Source organism: Eublepharis macularius, chromosome 3, assembly GCF_028583425.1.
Source record: "Eublepharis macularius isolate TG4126 chromosome 3, MPM_Emac_v1.0, whole genome shotgun sequence".
Lineage (NCBI taxonomy): Eukaryota > Metazoa > Chordata > Lepidosauria > Squamata > Eublepharidae > Eublepharis > Eublepharis macularius.
In genome coordinates, this window is record NC_072792.1 from 168,691,196 (window position 1) to 168,710,247 (window position 19,052).

Below are 19,052 nucleotides of genomic sequence, written 5' to 3' on the forward strand. Positions count from 1 at the left end.
CTTACTGGAAAGAGTTAAACAAGAAGAACTCACAAAATAAATTATACTGAGGGGCAGGTTCTGTACAAAAGAGATTTCTCCTTACAGGCCTGGTCTGAAGTTTACTCAGAATTTGAGAGATACAAATCTCAGAACTGGAGCTTTAATGAGGCACAGATAAATCATTCTGCTATACTGCCAAATCTCCGCAAGAATTTCCCTGCCCAGAGCTGGCAATCCTACGAATTTCAAAAGTAGGTAGGTAGGGTTGCCAGGTCCCCTAACCCTCCTGGCAGGAGGGGTAGGGAATCAGGCACTTACCTTTCCGAGCACTTCTCTCTCGTGTGCTCCTGGCAAGTGCTCCTGCGCATCGTGCTTAAAGAATTGGCCCATTAATGGCCCAAATAGGCCCAGCACAAAGTGCAGGAGCACTCCCGCGGCTTGCGCAATGACATCACTTCTGGAAGCGACATTGTTGCATTGTTCTGGGAGCGTGCCCAGGAAGACCCATTCCCCTGCCTCCCCCCGCCCCCCCTGCCAGCCAGGTGAATGGTGGCAGGGGGTGGATATTGGAAGTGGGGGATCCTCCGCCTCCACTGGGGGACCGACAACCCTAACGGTGGGTCTGACTCCAAAGGGCCCAACCTTGTTTTACCAATGGCACAAGAGTCCTTCCTCACAGGCAGAACAAGTCTCATTACAACCATGAAAGGGGAGACTGTGCCTCTGGGGGCTGGTGTATTCCAATAAATGATCCTCCATCTGAACTCTGAGGGGTACCACGGGCTGTTCCTCAACATCTAAATCACATTTGACAAGCGCTAATACTAATAATGAGATATAAACATTGCAATAAGGTTCGGGGAGTAAAGTTGTTATTCTGAGATCTATTTTTTTTAAACAGTGCCCTTCTGCAGACCTCATTCTGCACTGATAAATTAAATTTTCCATCAACATATTCAAGAAGGTTCTGTGTCCCCAGGGTATTATAATTAATTTATTTTCAACTGTAGATTTTTAAAATGGAAGCTTCCTGACAGTACATATTAATGGATTCTTTAAAATCTTCTCAGCATTTTTCTTCTTACAATCTGTTTGAGCGTTACAACATCTAAGCGTTTGCTCCGAAAACAACATTCCCAGAAGGCCTTAAGGTTAAAAAAAAAGTCTGTGTTTTTGTGTTTGTGTTTTGCTTATTCAGTGTCTGAATAACGCCCCCACCCAGCGACTGTTACAAAACTAATTTGTGCTTAAGTAAATGAAGGGGAACTGCAATCTAAAATATTTTAAACACATTTTAGCAAAGCACACATACAACAAGTTAAAAGGAAGGGGTAATTTTTTGCAGTAGTTTCATGTTAAAATCTAATCAAATTTTTATTGTGAAAACTAATGTTTGCTGGGACTTTTCACCTATACTTAACTATGGATTGGATCTTATAGCGATAGCTACATAAAGATATGCCCTGACCTGGATAGCCCAGGTGAGCCTGATCTTGTCAGCTCTCAGAAGCTAGATGGGAGACCTCTAATGAAGACCAGGGTTGCAGAGGCAGGCAATGGCAAACCACCTCTGTTAGTCTCTTGCCATGGAAACCCAATCAGGGGTCGCCGTAAGTCAGCTATAACTTGAGGGCACTCTCCTCCACCACACATAAGGATGTAGGCAATGCTGGTGGTTACGTGCCAGCCCTTGCATGCTGCATGGACTACTCGGAAACCATCTGTTAGAGGCCTAGGCATCATCAAGGGCCACTCAATGTTATGCTATTTTCCGGTCCACCCTAGGTCCTGTCAAATGAAAAATGTGCTGGGAGTTCCTTGTTGAAACTTAATTCTCAGGTGGAAGGGGCACCCATTTTGGACTGGGACCGTGGCACAATGGTGGCCCTTGGAAGCTGCCATTTGCCCCCAGGGGAAACTTATATGTCATTATTTATATGTTTTCTCAACTCCCCAGGGCCATTTCAGGTCAAGAGAACAGTGTGTGAGTGTGTGTGTTTGGGGGGCTTAATTTTATTTATAATCTGCTCTCCTTGCAAGCAGGCTCAGAGCGGATGACAACGTAACATATATATAATGAAAACATACAATAAAACACTAATATCAGCATATAGATACTATATAAAACGTATTAGAGCAGCTCACAATGCATCCCACATCTCAGATATCTTCAGGGTCCACAGGGCAGGGTGACCAAGAGGTAATTATTACAGAGTTGGGGTACATACCCCCCCTCCACTGACAGGAGGCTGGTTGGGTGATCCACTAGCCGCAACCACCATAAGCCTGGTGGAACATCTCCATCTTGCAGGCCCAGCGAAATGGTAACAAATCCTGCTGAGACCGGGCCTCCACGGACAGAGAGTTCCACCAGATAGGTGCCAGGGCTGAAAAAGCCTTTCTCTTACAGTCCTGAACCAAATTGGGACTTCACATGCCTGAGAAACAACCTGTTTCTACACCCAGCATCCCTGGCTATTTTCCCACCTGCCTCCAATTTGGCCTCCTCAGGCAATGACATCAGGTGGAGATCCTCATCATAGAACGTTCTTCCAAACTCAAACTCCACGTTGAAAATCAGCAAGCCCGGGTGAAAGGCTCTAGCCTAGCCTGTTCCCTAACATGGCAGTGTTCTATTTGGAGGAGTCATTTCTCAGAAGGGAGCGTCCCATCATGTGAGACCCCCCCGTCCCTCCCTGCTGTCTCGTGTGATACCACCCTTGCCTACAAGGATCTAGTTGCATATTATGCTGTTTCTGGGGCTGCCCCAATTCCCATCTGAATGTCTGAAGCTCCTAGTGATTTTGAAATGTAATTCTCCTCCATAAATTGTTCAGACTGAGGAGACATTCTAGAACTGGAAAATTTGCAAAGTCTGGTGAAACCTCGTTGGTCTTTGGGGCATTCAAAAACTGCTGAATCAGCAAACAGAAGTGCCTCTTTCCAGCCTGCTGCATTGGTGGAAACAAGTAAGAAACAACTCCCTCTTTCTTGTGGTGTTACAGTAAGACAAGACAGTATGGTCTGGCTGCCAGGTTCACACAACTGAGACTTACACTATCAAGGACCTCAACAAATCCACAACACAGTGTCACCAGGTCCCGGCGGGAATGGGGTGGACCTGGCATTTACCGCGAGTCTCCTTCTTGCATGTGTCCACTTTCTTTCGAGAACAGATATAAATTGTTCGGAATGTTCTGAACTCCATTCTCATGAATTATCCTTCTCGCTTGCCTTTTAATTCTGTGATCCGTTTCCCCCTTCAGACTTTGTTAAGTAAATGGTTCATGCATGATCATATTTACAGTCTGAAAATGACAGACTGGCTTTGGCAAAGGAAAGGCAAACAACTGAGCTGATCCCAAAGGAATACTCAAGCCTGCTCACTGACCTCATTTCAGGCAATCTGTGGTCCGGATGTTTCACCAGTGGAAAAAAAAACCTCACCAAGTTAAACCTTTTTAAAATCAACAAGACCTTCAGAATTTCTGATTGTCCCAGAAAATAAATATAGTGATATAACCATGCAACTACTCTCTCCAACCTATATTTCGATACAGGGGGACAATGACATTCTCTTGTGTACTTTCGTATTGTTCAACGTTTCCTTAAGAAAATGTGGTTTTGTTACTTTGATCCTGATGTATTCATGGCGTAGGCTGTAAGTCAAGGTGAAACGAGAGGTAGATTTACATACGCACAAAGCTTCACAATCACAAGTATAAACCCTGTCATTTGAACGTTTTTAAATCATTTCTTTAACAGACATTTCCTAGGTTGCTAAGAGATAAGTCTTGAGTAAATCTTATAAAGGTGTTGCACTTTCAAATCGGTAGCATTTTTTTAGTGCAGTTTACTGCTGTGCTCACATATGCCCTGGTTCCTCCTCCCTCCTGCTCAAACAGAAGGAGATTGACTGAACACTTCCTCTCTGATGAAGTCCCAATTCACTGTGATGTCCGAATGCAGGCAGGAAAATTTCAAGTAAGCTCCACCCACGGGAGAAGGAAGAAACCAGGAGGGCGTAAGAGGCTCCAGTTCCAGATCAGAGTTTGTTCCAGATCAGAGTTTGATTGCAACTCGTGATGCAAGCCCAATCTCTTCAGACCTCAGAAGTTAAGCAGGGGCGGCCTCGGCTAGTAATTGGATGGGAGACCTCCAAAGAAGATCAGGGTCGCTATGCACAGACAGGCAATGGCAAGTCACCTCTGTTAGTCTCTTGCCTTGAAAACCCCAGCAGGGGTCACCAAGTTGGTTATGACTTGTTGGCATTATCCTTTACAACACAGCACATGGACACACAGCTTTGTGAGGAAAGACACAGGTAGCAGACAGGTGCGTCTGTATTTGTAGGTTCTTAGTTTCTCCCAGAGCAGCTATCACAGAGATAGATATCTGCAGGCTCTTCTAAACGTACAACTTAGTTCACACTAGCCTTTGCTCATAAAGGTGCATTTATGCACGCACAATTCTATGTAGGAATTTTACAATATGAATTGGCCAAAGACAATAACTGAAAATGGTTACAGAATATAAATTACTCATGCTGTGTGTCAGAACCAGTGCCTTAACATCACAGAGCAATTTAAGGGGAAAATGTTATATACAAGTACATAATTATCTCAGTATGTTAAGTTAATCCAGGGCCGATTCCAGACGACTAACCTTAAGCCGTTTCATGCCGCCCTCTTCCGGATCGCGACGGGGAAAATGCGAAATATCGCGTTTCCTCGCGCGAGTTTTGCGCGTCGTCGCGCAAAACTCGCGCGAGGAAACGCGATATTTCGCATTTTCCCCGTCGCGATCCGGAAGAGGGCGGCATGAAACGGCTTAAGGTTAGTCGTCTGGAATCGGCCCTGGTGAAAGAGTAGCCTCTTCTGCTATATGCATGGAGGTGAATATATGCTGAATATTGACTATCCAGGGAGAAGCCAAGAGAGAGGAAGCATTGCAAACTCAGGGGGAAAGCTAAGGTTAACCAGGGAGGAAACAAACAAATATACCGGGCAGTCAGAGCCCAGGATGCAAAGGAAACACTGGTGAAAATGCCCTGGGTTGGATCTAGCATGACATTTCTTCTTGTGTCAGAGCTTTTGCACAAGCGGAAACACAAGAAAAAGACCATGGCAGCAAGATCTTGTGCTACCAATTTCTGGGGGCTAAAATATATACAGAGGAAAGTGTTACATAGGCAGGATTGAGCTAAGCTAAATATGTTTCAGCTTGTGTATTGCTGGATCCAAGACCTTGACTCTAGTTGACACCTGCCACATCTCGGCAGGTGAGGGCACAAAGAACAGGGTTTGGGTGGCAGACCTTAACTGGTGGGCTGGGCAGTATGGAAGGGGGAGGTCCCTCCAATGGAATCTCTCAATCAAATTGCTTCCTTTTTCAGAGCAGTCCTCTCTTCCTCGAATCCCCATTTTACTCACACATGCCAAACCCTGCAAGACTCTGAATATTATTCTCCTGTTTTCATACCGGGGCGGGAAAGCGAGGCCAGCCGTCTCAGGCCCAGAACTCCCGTTTCTCAAAAATCCGTGCCTCCAATATAACCCGACTCTCCCTCCCTCCAGCCCGAAAATTAAACGTTAATTATGTGAGAATAATGACAGAAGGACTTAATGGGTGTGGAAGATTTTACTTTCGTGCTGAATAAGGTTTTTACCTCGCCAAAAATGATCAGAAATGAATTAATTCCCTTGAAGACGGAACCACTTTGAACATGCACCATAACAAATCCGTACCTGGTGGTGCTTTAAGGCTGCTGACACACCACGTGACACACATGCTTGAAAATTTGGATTTATCAGCAGCAAGGAGAGTTAGGAGCTGGCTGCACCACCAAAATTTGCAGACTCCCTACTCAAATGAGACTTGGAGTCAAACCCTTCATCTGTTCGATTGGATCCAGTTCCCACTGACTTCATTGGGACTTAGAGCTGCTCCACACATTACTGCAGGAGACACCTGTGGTAACACCAAGTTGTCCTTCATAGAAGGCGTGGCATTACACGCACAAAAAACCCTGCCTTGTGGATCCATTTTAAGATGGAAGCAGTGGATGGACCTTCCCCTACTAAATATACGTTAAGGAAACATACATTTAAAAACTGTCTGTGTGCCTGGGAGATGTGATTGGCTCAGGGTTCTCTGACATTGTGATTAGGAGAGATTAAAATATTTGGAAAGCCTTTTCCAAAAGGCTTTTCTCCCAGTCTGTGCAGAAAAAGAAAGTGCATTAAGCAGAATACCTCTACTGTTGTGTTAAGTGCCATGAAGTCACAGCCGACGGACTTATGGTGACTCCTTTCTGTTACACCAGAAGGTTGGACCAGAACCAGTGGGTAGAAATTAAATCAAAAGAGTTTTCGGCTAAACTTTAGGAAGAACTTCCTGACACAGCGGTCCCTCAGTGGAACAGGCTTCCTTGGGAGGTGTTGGGCTCTCCTTCTTTGGAGGTTTTTAAGCAGAGGCTAGATGGCCGTCTGACAGCAGTGCTGATTCTGTGAATCAAGGCAGATCATGAGAGGGAGGGCAGGAAGGGTGGCTGATCACCACCTTGGGGTCAGGTAGCAATTTTCCCCAGGCCAGTTTGGCTAGGGATCCTGGTGGTGTTTTGCCATCTTCTGGGCATGGAGCAGGGGTCACTGGGTGTGTGTGTGTGTTGGGGGGGGGTAGTTGTAAATTTCCTGCATTGTGCAGGGGGTTGGACTAGATGACCCTGGAGGTCCTTTCCAGCCCTATGATTTTGATTCCTCGTAGAGTTTTCAGGGCAACAGACAAACTGAGGTGGTTTGCCATTGCCTTCCTCTGCACAGCGACTCTGGACTTTCTTGACAGTCACCTATCCAAGTACGAGCTAGGACCCACCCTGCTTAGCTTCTGAGAACTGGCTAGCCTGGGCTAATCCAGGTCAGGGATGTTTAACGCTTGAAATGCCTTCTTCATAAAGCTTTTCCCCCCATTCTCAGTGCAATCCTAAGCAGAGTTACTCCAGTCTAAGACCACTGAAATCAATGGGTTTAGACTGTACTTAGGATTGCCCTATCTGTGGGGAAAGAATGTGGATCAAGCCGAACACCTCTATTCACAGGAGACATATCAACTGCCCTTCCCGCATGGGCACCAAATGATTTGGAAAATGGATAACCGTGTGTTTTGTACTGAATTCCCGTCTTTCCCTCGTGCACACTAAATGTGGGAGAGAGGCTTAAAACTGCTTTAAGCAGCACAGGATTAGGTTCATTCCTGGGCATCTCTAGTTTAAAAATGGATCTTAAGTATTAGGAAAGAACCTTTGGACTTTGGGGCACTGTTCCCAGTTAAGAGCAGACTGTCAGGGACTGTGTGGATGAATGCTCTGACGGGAACTTCACAGAGTGACTTTGATGGCTGAGAATGGATTCGCACCCGTGTCTCTCAGCTTTCTATATACCATACAACATGGACTCTCTTTCCACAGGAATGGCACCCACAACCTTGCAACAACGGACACTGTGCCTTCCCAGGCTTTCAAAACATGCGACCTCCAAAGTCAAACTTGGCCCACTGATCAGATATGGTAGCTACCCAAGGTTTCATCAACCCTCTGCCTGCCTAGACCTGGAAAAGGAGAAACATCGGGCAGGCCACAGTAAGCGGCTGGTAATAATAACATACTTTGCAAACCGCTCTGAGTGGGTGTTAAGTTGTCCAGAAGGGTGGTGTATAAATCTAATGTTGTTGTTGTTTGTGTTGTTATTATTATTACAAGGTTGCGTCTGGCCTGGTGTGTCACAGTTGGCCTACTTTAAATCTTAATATGCAACACAGCCCTAAGACTCGTCCTCAGCACAAGGGGAAGAAAGTAAATCTATTACGAGCAGAACTGCCCACTTGCTATTTGTTAAAAGGGGCCGAGCCATGTACAACATCGTTATTTACCGTTATTTATTTGTTTATAGCATACCCTTGTTCTCCTCCGTCTTTAAAACGAGTGTTTTCAATGAGATTTTTGATCTAGAAATTGAAAGGATGCTTTTAATTAAATAAAACAAGATGCTTATACATGTAATGCTCCCCCTCATCATGAAGAATGAATGTTGCTCATTTTGTCTGCCCGATGCACAAAGCTGCAATTCTTTCTATGCTGATACATCAATCACTCTGCAATGTAACAATACAGTGTGAAGTGTAAATCTAGCAAATTAACCCACATAAATGCATCTTTTTGTTGACTTTCCTTTCTGTTTCTTTTAGATGCTGGGGGGGAGGGGGTCCATATAACTGAGGCTCAGAACAAAAAGCAGGTTTTGAGGATCTGCCCCCCAAGACACAAGGGGCCTCGAACCACTGACTCAGGCACCTGGCTTAAAGAGCATGACTTGCCAAACGAGGGAGCTGCCTTCCTACTCTCTGCTTCAGCTCCACTAAGAGGGAGCTAGCGGGTATTACGGGACCAGATCAAACAATGGGCAAACAGGACTTCACCTGGGATTCTGGTCCGGTTCCTCTGTCTGAGCAACATCATTTCAGTAAACTCCCAGCTATTATCAGTTTGCCCTTGCCTATTTCTCTGAGGACCTTCTTTCTTTCCTTTCAGCTCCCCTGCTCATTTACTAGCTCACTGGTCCACCTCCCTGCCAGCTTTCACGCCTGCCAAGTTCATTTATCTGTCTTGCTTTACTTCCTTCAGATCTCCAGCCTTGACAGGCATCTTACCTGTAATATGGTAGCTCACTTGATGGTTGACATCCAATGTATCCTCATCCCAAGTGCTGAGAACGGCCACAACTTCACCTGGCGAGTCACTCTCTTTCACAGAGCCTCGGTATATCTCGTGCTCAAATATAGGCGCGTTATCATTGATGTCGGTGACGGTGACAGAGACCAAGGTTGTTGATGAGAGAGACAGGGTTTCTCCCAGGTCTGAAGCCACCACTGTGAAGGTGAACGTGGGGTTCTTCTCATGATCCAGGTCTTTCAATGTGCTGATCCAGCCACTGTTGCTATCAATGGCAAAGGTCTCTGTGACTTTGTCAGCCTCTGATTCTGCTAAAAGAGAGTACGTCACTTGACCGTTTGCCCCCCAATCGGCATCGACTGCTTTGACTTGGAGAAGTTTCGTTCCTATCGGCATCCCTTCCATTATGATGGCCTCGTAGCTGACTGCCTCAAACACAGGTTTGTTGTCATTGATGTCCAAGATTTTAATGTCCACATCCACGGTTAACACGACGTCAACTTTACCGGGCTGTATAGTTGCGGCAACTTTGAAGTGAAAGACAGGAGTTGCCTCGTGATCGAGTCTCTTGTCTAGTTTTAGGATGCCGGTGTCTTGTTCTATAAGGAAAACACCATCCTTATTGTTTTCAGCCAGTTCACCGTTCACTGTGCTATAGGAGGCACCTTCATTAGGCAAAACATGCAGGACATCAATCGTACTACCTATTAGTGTGTCTTCTGATACCGTAAAGGAATACTGTGGCTGAGAAAATGAAGGCAAGATTGCTTCGGGAGGTAAAACATGAATGTACACAGGAACAAGGGAATGCCTCACAGGAATGCCCCCATCAACAGCTTTAACAAAGAAGGAGAGCACGGTGTTTTTTAACTGGTTAAAATTACCCTTGGTGACCATCCATCCATTATCTGGATCAATTTCCAGAAGATCTGCAACGGAAACTGAAGCTTCACTGTACAATGAATAGGCAATCCGTGCATTTGCACCATCATCTAAGTCGACTGCTTGCACCTGAGTTACCAGGTGGCCTCTCCCAACATCTGCTTTAACACTTGCCCTGTATTCCACTGTCATAAACTGGGGAGCATTGTCGTTCTCATCCACCACGATGACATGTACAGTACAGAAGCTAACTCTCCCCCCTCCATCGAGGGCTCTCAAAGATATAGTGATATCACCTTCTAAAGGAATCTCCCGATCAAGTTTCTCCGTGGTAATGATCTGGCCGTTGTTATCAATTAAAAAGCGATCCTTGGCAAAATCATTCATAATTAAGTAGCTTATTTGCCCATATATGCCTGAATCTCCATCCGTTGCTTTTACGTGGATTACTTTGGTTCCAGGGGCAGCATTTTCTCGAACCTCTGCCACATAAATACTTTGTGTAAACACAGGACTGTACAAATTAGCTCCAAGAATATGGATATGAACCTGAGCTGTGCTTGTGAACAAGCCATCTGAGACAGAGACATTCAAACTATACATTGACTCCATCCTTTGCTTTCGATGGTTTGACAGGGTGATAACTCCACTCTTACTGTCCATTACAAAACTTGTACGGTCATTTCCAGACAAGATGCTATACTCCAGCCGGTCAAAATCCGAGCTGTCTGCATCAGAGGCTTGGACACAAGTAACAAAATGACCCCGTGGAGCTAGCTCACTGACATATGATTCATATATCAGCTGGTTAAAAACAGGAGGGTTGTCATTCATATCGGTTACAAAGATGCTGACTAGAACTTCACTGCTCAAAGGAGGGAATCCATTATCCGTTGCCCTAACTTTTAAACTGCATTGCTGCATCAGTTCGTGGTCCAGTAAGCGGGCTGTTAGGATCAAACCACTTGTGCTGTCAATGTGAAAATAATCAGTGCTGTTGAAAGTGTCTTGGACTATCTGATACTGAATGATTTTGTTATTCTCAGAATCTGTGTCAGTGGCAACAACATGCAGGACGGGAGTGCCGATCAAAGAAGATTCTGTCAAGGTGGCATTATATGCAAAGTGGTCAAAAATGGGAGCGTTGTCGTTGACATCAATAATAATTAAGTCCACTGTGACCTCGGCTCGGGCACCAGTGAGAGCATCGCTGGCTCTCACTGTGAGCTTGAAAATGGGGTTTACTTCATAGTCTAATGGGCTGATGACACTGAGGACTCCAGTATCAAAATCAATATTGAACTGATTATAGGGATCTCCATCGACAATGATGTAAATGATGCCTTGCCCTTCTGGGCTGGTTGCATTAATGCTCAGGATTGGGGTGTGCATTTCAATGTCTTCGTTTACAGAGGCTGTATAGAAAGGCTTGTCAAAAACAGGCATCGCTTTGTTAACTATGGTAATAGGCAATTCTACAGAAGCGGACAGTGATGGATGGCCTCCATCTTTAGCAATGACGATAATTAAATACTCTATGTTAGATAAGTCAGAGTTAAAGGCTGCTTTTAAGGTGACACTGCCAGTATGTCTGTCGATTTCAAAGTGCCCGTAGTCCTCCTTCAGCAGGTAAGATACATCGCCGTTTGCACCTTTATCTTTATCAACGGCAGTCACTCGGTATATCAGTGTGCCTGGATCAGCTTCAACTTGTACAGCTGCATAATATGGAAGCCCTATAAACACAGGGACATTGTCATTGATGTCTTCAATGTGAACTCGGACAACCACCCTGGCTACCCGTAGATGATCCAGTTCACGGCTAGCCTCTACCACCAGCTCATATAATTCCTGTTCTTCTCTGTCAAATGGGACACCAGTAGTTTGAATGACACCCAAGGTGGATTTGATCTTGAATTTGTTCCCAGGGTTTAAGATGCTGTACTTCAAGGGCTCATTCAGACGGTTTCCAACAGCATTGACCACTGCTACCTGTGTGATATTGGTGATGTTTTCAGAGATGGATGTGGAATAAAGGCTTTGGGTAAAGTGGAGACCACTGTCCATGGCTTCTTTGACCATTATGGTCACTACAGCTGTACTATAGAACTTCCCATCAGACACTTTTGCTATGAGCATATAATGATCTTTGGAAAGGCTGTTGTTTTTTATAGTCAGTACACCGGAAATAGAATCAATCACGAAGTGTTCCACGTTACCATCAATCAGGCTGTAAGTCATTTCAGGTGGAACTTCTGAATCTGGGTCTGCAGCCTTGACTCTGAGAACCTCAACCCCAATGTAAGTTGGCAGAAGTAAGATGGTTTCAAACATAGCCTGGCTGAAAACTGGAGGGTTATCATTGACATCTGTGACATCAATAGTAACTTCAACCGGACTTTCCGCAGTAAGCTGTGGATTGCCGCTGTCTCGCACGTGGACGTGGAAATGGAAATGAGCAATCGTTTCATGATCTAAATCAGCAATAGTTCTGATGGCACCTGTACTGGAGTCTACTGTGAAATACTTCTTAGCAGTGGACTCAACTATCTGGTAAACAAGCAAGGCATTCTGATTGCTGTCAGCATCTGTGGCTCGTATCACAAGCGGATTGTTTCCTAAGCTCCGGACTATGCTGTTTATAGGAGCAGCTTCACTGATGGTACCCCTATACTGTGAGGAGAGAAAGACGGGAGGGTTGTCATTTTCATCAACAACCTGAATGTTGACGGTGGCATTTGATGCCATTCCAGCCATGTTCATGGCTTGCACCGTAAGATGGTAAGAAGACGTGCGTTCATAATCAAGTGGCTTTTGAGTAGTGATGACTCCTGAGTAGGGGTTTATCACAAAGGCTCCGTCAATGTTACCGTCCTTGACTTCGTAAACTAGTGTGGACTGGCTGATTGCAGAGACCAAGATGACCGAAGTTCCAAAGTCAACATTTTCATTCACTTCGGCTTGCCATTCCTTATGCATGAATTTGGGGTGGGAATTGTCTGACATGGTCACAGATATGCGGACGATTGCTGTGGCTGATAATGGAGGGGAACCCTGGTCAGTCACTTTGACTGATAAAACAAACTGGCCCATGGTAGTCAAATCTGGTTCTTTCAGCACTGTGATGATGCCAAGAACTGGTTCGATCTTGAACGTATTCCCGGTGTTTCCTGAAACAGCAAAAAAGAAAGACATGTTAAAAATCTGAGGGCCAGTGGCACAATGGATAACGCATCTGACTACGGATCAGAAGATTTCAAGAAAGACATGTTAAAGGTGAAATTTAAAAATGCAATCAAACTGCAATGTAGGGGACCATAGAATGCTCCAGGGACACAGGTTGCAAAGACCAGCACAACTTGTGGCCTTTTAAGTCAAAGACAGACTCGTGTGTTCGTCAGAAATGAGTCCTTTCTCCAAAATTAAAGCATGAAATTATTGGTTTCTCTTTTTCAGCGCTGTGGCTGTTCTAGCTTTATTTCCTGTAAAAGTAAGGGACTTTGTAGATAAACTGAATCTATCAGTTAAAATTAACATCCTCACTGCACGTTCTTTCCTGGATCACAGGAGCTACAGCCTGCAAAAACTGTATTATTCTGCAACTAGGAGTACTGCTGGATAATGAAACAGTGGGCACTTGCAGCATTATCTGAAACAGAAGCTTGAAGCCTCAAATTTGCAGGCAAAGGATGAAAAAGAAACCAGAGGCAGTCATGGGGAGATAAAGTCTCATTAAAGGGTTTCAAGCTTTTGCACAGTCAGTCTGGACAGAAGCCTCAAGCGGTTCCACATCCTGGTCATTGCCCCATCTCTCCTCCTTCATTACTGGCGTTGTAATACTTTCTGTTCCCTAATGCTGGATATATACTACTGCACCAGAACATCCAGTTACCATAGGGCTGATCTAGATGCTTTGTAGCAGTCCCCTACCCCAAGTTGCAACTTCCCCCACCCAAGGCTCCAGGTGCATTTCATACGGAAAAGATGCTGGGGGCTAGGAACTGCAGGTTTTCAGCAGAAAATCAATTGGCAGGAAGGGGATGCTTAACCCTTTCCCTGTGCCCCACTTTTGATGTGCAGGTGCGGAGGCAGCCAGGAAATGTTTAAAAGCCCTGTACTCTTACCCACTATCACTAACTCTCTGCTGCGACCCCACGCTGTATTGCAGTGACCCAGATCTGCTGCCATGCATCTGATGCAACACACAGTCATTTTGCTAATTAACTCTGCCGAGTTCTTTTAACAGGCATTATCGGTGCAATTCTAAGAAAATTACTCCAGTCTAAGCCCAATGAAATCAAGGGGCTTAGACTGGTGTAACTCTTCTTAGGATTGCACTCTAAACCTGTCAACTTCATGACATTAGCTCACATCATGATCACATCAACACATGAAGCGGCTTTATACTGATATATTGTCGAAGGCTTTCACGGCTGGAGAACAATGGTTGTTGTGGATTTTCCGGGCTGTATAGGCATAAGCACAATTTCAACAGGAAAGAAGAGACTAAGAATGAATAGAGCATGGTTTCCAGTCCTGAAAAACACGAGGCTAACAAAATACTCTACATCCTACAATAGCCCTGCAGAGAAGATTAGCATATCAAGCACCAATCCATATGCAAAAGAACCTCCTCAGGATACAGTGAAGCCTCCCTCTGTTAGCATTCCACACCCTGGGAAACTCTTACAGTATGACTCAGCCCAAACCCACCTTCCTGAGTAGATATAAATTATCTGCCAACATCTTCTTCACACTGTGACACTGAGAGATCTCTGTCTTTTGGTGATACACCTCTGAAGATGCCAGTCACAGCTGCTGGCGAAACATCAGGAACTACAATGCCAAGACCCCGGCTATACAGCCCGGAAAATCCACAACAACCATCAGCTTTATACTGAGTTTGATCCTTGGTCTAACTTGGTCAGTGTTGTCTACTCTAACTGGAAGCACCTGTCCAGGGTCTCAAACAGAGATCTTTTCCATCACCTTCTACCAAATCATTTTAAGACAAGACATGGGGATTAAACCTAGGAGCTTCTGCAAACAAAGCAGATGCCCTATCACTGTGTTTACTGCGAGGTCAAACTAAAACAAACAAACAAAGAAACAAAAGCAAGTCCTCAAGGATTTGGGGCACAAATATTTTTTTTTTAAGGAAAGTAGATGAATGCAACTAAGAAGTAGCCTGTAGTGGTTTTAGCATTGCTCCCCAAGTAACCGATACCACTTTGAGAAGCAAAATATACACCAGACAGCAGATAAATGCACCTGCTCTAGAAGACACATGTAAAGGCCAATGAAGACAATATGATGTCAAATTAGGCACTAATATCTCATCGATTTTTATGAGATTTGAGCACATTTCTGTTAGACTTGGGGGCGGGGGGGGGATTGCGCTTCTCTGGCTTCTAACTTGAACAGAGAATTACATCATGCCATGTCTTGTATGCTGCCTTACAGCAGGCATTTCAGTCCCCGCCTGCCAACCTGATTCTATTGTGTAAATCAGCTCCGCGTTTTCTCCTTTATCTTTGTCCAGTGCAGTGACCTGCAAAACCGCAGAACCGATGGCAGCTGATTCAAACACAGAGGCTTCGTACAAAGGGCTGGTAAAATAGGGGCTGTGGTCGTTGGAATCCTCCACATTGACAATGACCCTGGCCAAATTCCGTCGATAAGGAAATTCTTGGTCACGAACCTGGACAGGAGACATGAGAGTGAAGTTTGTAAGCAGGCACAGAAAAGATTTTGCCTAAAGCACAATTCTGGAAGAATCGGTATGTTCCCACTTGAGCAAGGCATGGAAGGAAATCTGAACAATGTTAAAAAGACTTTTGAACAACTACTCCGGAGCTTTCACACCCTAGATTAAATTTAAGACAAGTTCTAAAATTCTTAAACAGATTTTTAAAAAAAATCTAATTCCTGCTTCCTAACAGGCAATATCCACTTCACAGCGGAAGAATTGCTGTACTGCAATTTAGGCACACAAACTGATGTTTCTTACCTTGAGAAAAACCTGAAGAAGCACACAATAAACCAGGCTGCTTTGATTTCAAGATCTGAATCTAAGATCTAAGAAGAGATATTTGCCCTGTTTAGTTACTTCCCAATGTATATCAGAACTTCTCCTTTTAAAAACTCATTAAGAAAATCACCTGAGATTTTAAAAAAAGAACCAGGCATCGAGAGATCGTGACATTTCTTCCATGTTCTCCTGCAAAATGGTAAAAGCCGTTTTGCGAGATTTTTTTTAAAAAACAGCCTTTCATGGCACATCCCATGAAGCCGTAGCAATAAATTAATGAATGAAGGTATAAATAAATAAATAAATGGTCCACAGCGCAAGGAAGAAAATTAATTACTGCTTACCTACTAAATTTTAAAGCCTATTTGCTTATCAGAAGACTGGGGAATTCAGGCATCTATAAAAGCTACCTGTGGCGACAGAGCACAGAGCTAATATTCGGCTCTTACCATTACGTTTAGGATGTGCTTATCTTGAGCTTCGTGGTCTAAACGCTCGGCAGTGTATAGCACTCCCGTATTGGGATCCATTCTGAACTTCCTCATGCTGACAGAGTCGATGCTGCTGTGAATAATATAGCTGAGCTTGTGTTTCTCGTCTCTGTCGATGGCTTCCACTTGCAGGATCTCGGTGTCGGGGAGGATATCTTCAGAAATTGTCACGTCATAACTCGGATGGGAAAATTCTGGACCATTATCATTATTGTCCAACACTTTTATTAGCACCTGCAGTTAAAAAAAGGGGGGGGGGAATAAGAAAATGGTTATGCCAATGCACCTCAAAAATATATATGGTAAAACTGAGATGTTTTTATTAACTGCAAGTGGAATTTGAGATGATGTTCCCAAAGTCACCAGTTTTCTCCTTGCAACCCCCCTTTGAAATAGGTTAGGCTGAGAATGACCGGACCAACATTTTCTGGGAACATTCTGGCCAAGTCTCCTTCATTCCAGCCCCACAGACTATCCACATGAAGTGCTGCCATCATCTGTAGATCATCTGCAAGATGGTCATTCCGTCAACCACAGGCTACACTTGTACTATGCTTAAATAAAGGGATCGCTTCCTCCTCTTCCCTTTCGTCCCATCTATCTATCACCCAACTAACAGGTAGGTGAGAGCTCCTCACTGTAAGATTCAGGAATCCTTGTTCTTGGGGTAAATTGCCTGGCCACGATGCAGCAGGCAAGCAAGACAGTAGCTCATCCAAATCAGCAACAAAAAGGATAGGAAGCCGATTCCTAGAAGGAGGCCCATTGCTCTCAATGAACACAAATGCGCTAGCAGAGGGGGCCAGACTGTGGCCTAAATTTTTCTCTGCTAATCTTGCTCTGTTGGATAGCAAAGTTCAAAAGTGTTGGATCAACTCATATTTGTTTGTTTTTAGAATTAACTGTGCGCCCTATATGTCCTTGATTCTCCATTTATGCACTGTGTCAACTATTAAAAGGCAGCAGGGCTTGAACAGGGAACCGCAGTAGTGGTAACTGGTAACTGTGAAACTCTCACCTGTGCTGTTTCAACCAGAAAATCTTTTTTTCAGATTCACTTGTCTCTTGTGTGAATCAAACACGATTCTTTACTTCTTCACTCTTTTGCGCTTTCTCGTACTATTTCCCCCCTCTAAAATGGACAGATTTCCCCCATGCTAGTATATAAATCAGTCTTTTGTCTTGCAAGTGAGGAACTCTCAAGACCTTATGGGGGAATCTCACTCCCCCATCCTTCACCCTACCCTATACCCTTTCTCTCCACAGCCCATGAGGTTTCTCTACTTTTCATGTTTTTCAAATCTGCCTATCCTTCCCCCATCGGTCACTTTACAGCCTTTCTCTTTGCAGAAACTCCCCTTTCCTTATTTCCTTCCCTACCTCCAATCCCAATTTCCCTTCTTTTGCTCCATTTTTCTTTCCTTGCTCCCCATCCTTCTTAAGTTTCCAGCCTGGCCACTCCCCACCACACTCACTTCTAGTTTCAAAGTGTAACTGTGGCAGCCATTGTGAATTACCTAGACAACCACAACTGGGCTGTTTCCAGATGGCTTACCTGCACCTGGTACGTCGTGCCACATTGCGGGGAAAACGCGAACTATCGCTTTTCCTAGCGCGAGTTTTGCACGACGTCGCGCAAAACTCGCACGAGAAAACGCGGTATTTCGCGTTTTCCCCGCAACGTGGCACAACGTACCAGGTGCAGGTAAGCCATCTGGAAACGGCTCTGCTTAAGCAATCCAAAATGGTTGCAGAGATCTCGTAAGATCACAATAGATTAAACATTTCTAATTTTCTTTTTAACTGCCCCCCCTTCAGTTTTTTTAGTTGACGTTTACCTCTCGATTTAGGAGTTGCCCCAAGTTTGCAGCAAAAACTCCCATCTGCCCCTGGCTCCATTACGTGGAGTTTTTTGACCCACACTATGGGGCCAGGCTCAGATACAGGCATGTACAAATGTTTTACATTTTATGTAGAAACGTTTCACGTATAAAAATCTGATCCCTCCAGTTCCATCCATACAGGATTCTTTTTTGACACACTAAAGACTAATTTTAGAGTTTTGTATTTTTTTGTTTGCTTCTGTGTTGTAAAAGTGCAGCACTGCATTCTTTAGAATCTTTAGTATCCTTCTAGTCTACTTTATAGTGTATTGAAAAACCACTTTTCAACAAGCAATAGATCTGTTTTTTTGATTGGCATATTGTATGAAGGAAGCGCACCTGGACCTCTTCCAACAATCTGTCTGCTGACTTCAGAATCCAGCAACTCACCCTTATGGTCTGGAAAACATACCTGGACCTATCTTCTCAATTCTATACAGAGACAACCAACTACGAAATAGGTCTACTGAGTGCTAAGCAAAGAAGCAATTGCCATAGCAACATGTATAAAGTAATGGCTGTTCGTATTATAAGATGTTGGTTGCTCCATAAGCAATCAATGGAATCATACATGGTGGCCATCACCACAGTTTTCACCGTCCATGGCAGCCATTTTAAAGCTGAAGAAAGCTACCGGCAGCCGGCAGCTGTTTTCTCTCAGTAAGTTTATTGAGTGTGTGGTGAATGTGGACTCTGAAAAAAACCTGGAGGAAGGGTGAAGGTAATAAAAACCCTCTCCACACTTTTAAAATCTGTGTATGTTTGTGTGTGGGGAGGGAAGGAAGAATACCAGAACGTGTTTACAGGGCTCTGTTTGAGCCTAGTCCCTTACACCCACACTCTGTGCTGTTAATGGAGGAAAAGATTTACTTATATGCTATTATAACACTATTTTATGAAAAGAGGTTGCCCTCAGAGAGGCATGAAATGTTAGCTTTCCATGATGTTAGTGAGACGTTTGTTGAATACTTTACCAGAAAATGCATAAACAATTCCAAAAAAATTGCCTGTAATGACCCAACCAGGGAACAGTCTCAGGCAGTTGCAATAAAATTCTC

At 44.3% G+C, this 19,052-nt stretch overlaps 1 protein-coding gene across 2 annotated transcripts in view; it reads right to left on the reverse strand.

Annotated features, from left to right (window-relative positions):
* The window catches only part of FAT3 (FAT atypical cadherin 3), a 457,110-nt gene that overhangs the window by 86,777 nt on the left and 351,281 nt on the right, over window positions 1-19,052 (reverse strand). For both annotated transcript variants that reach the window (XM_054973889.1, XM_054973888.1), the window contains 3 exons: window positions 16,070-16,345; window positions 15,080-15,290; window positions 8,686-12,759 (listed from right to left, as the gene is read on the reverse strand). In XM_054973889.1, coding sequence (XP_054829864.1) covers window positions 8,686-12,759; window positions 15,080-15,290; window positions 16,070-16,345 — 4,561 coding nt within the window. The remainder of the gene's footprint in view (window positions 1-8,685; window positions 12,760-15,079; window positions 15,291-16,069; window positions 16,346-19,052) is intronic.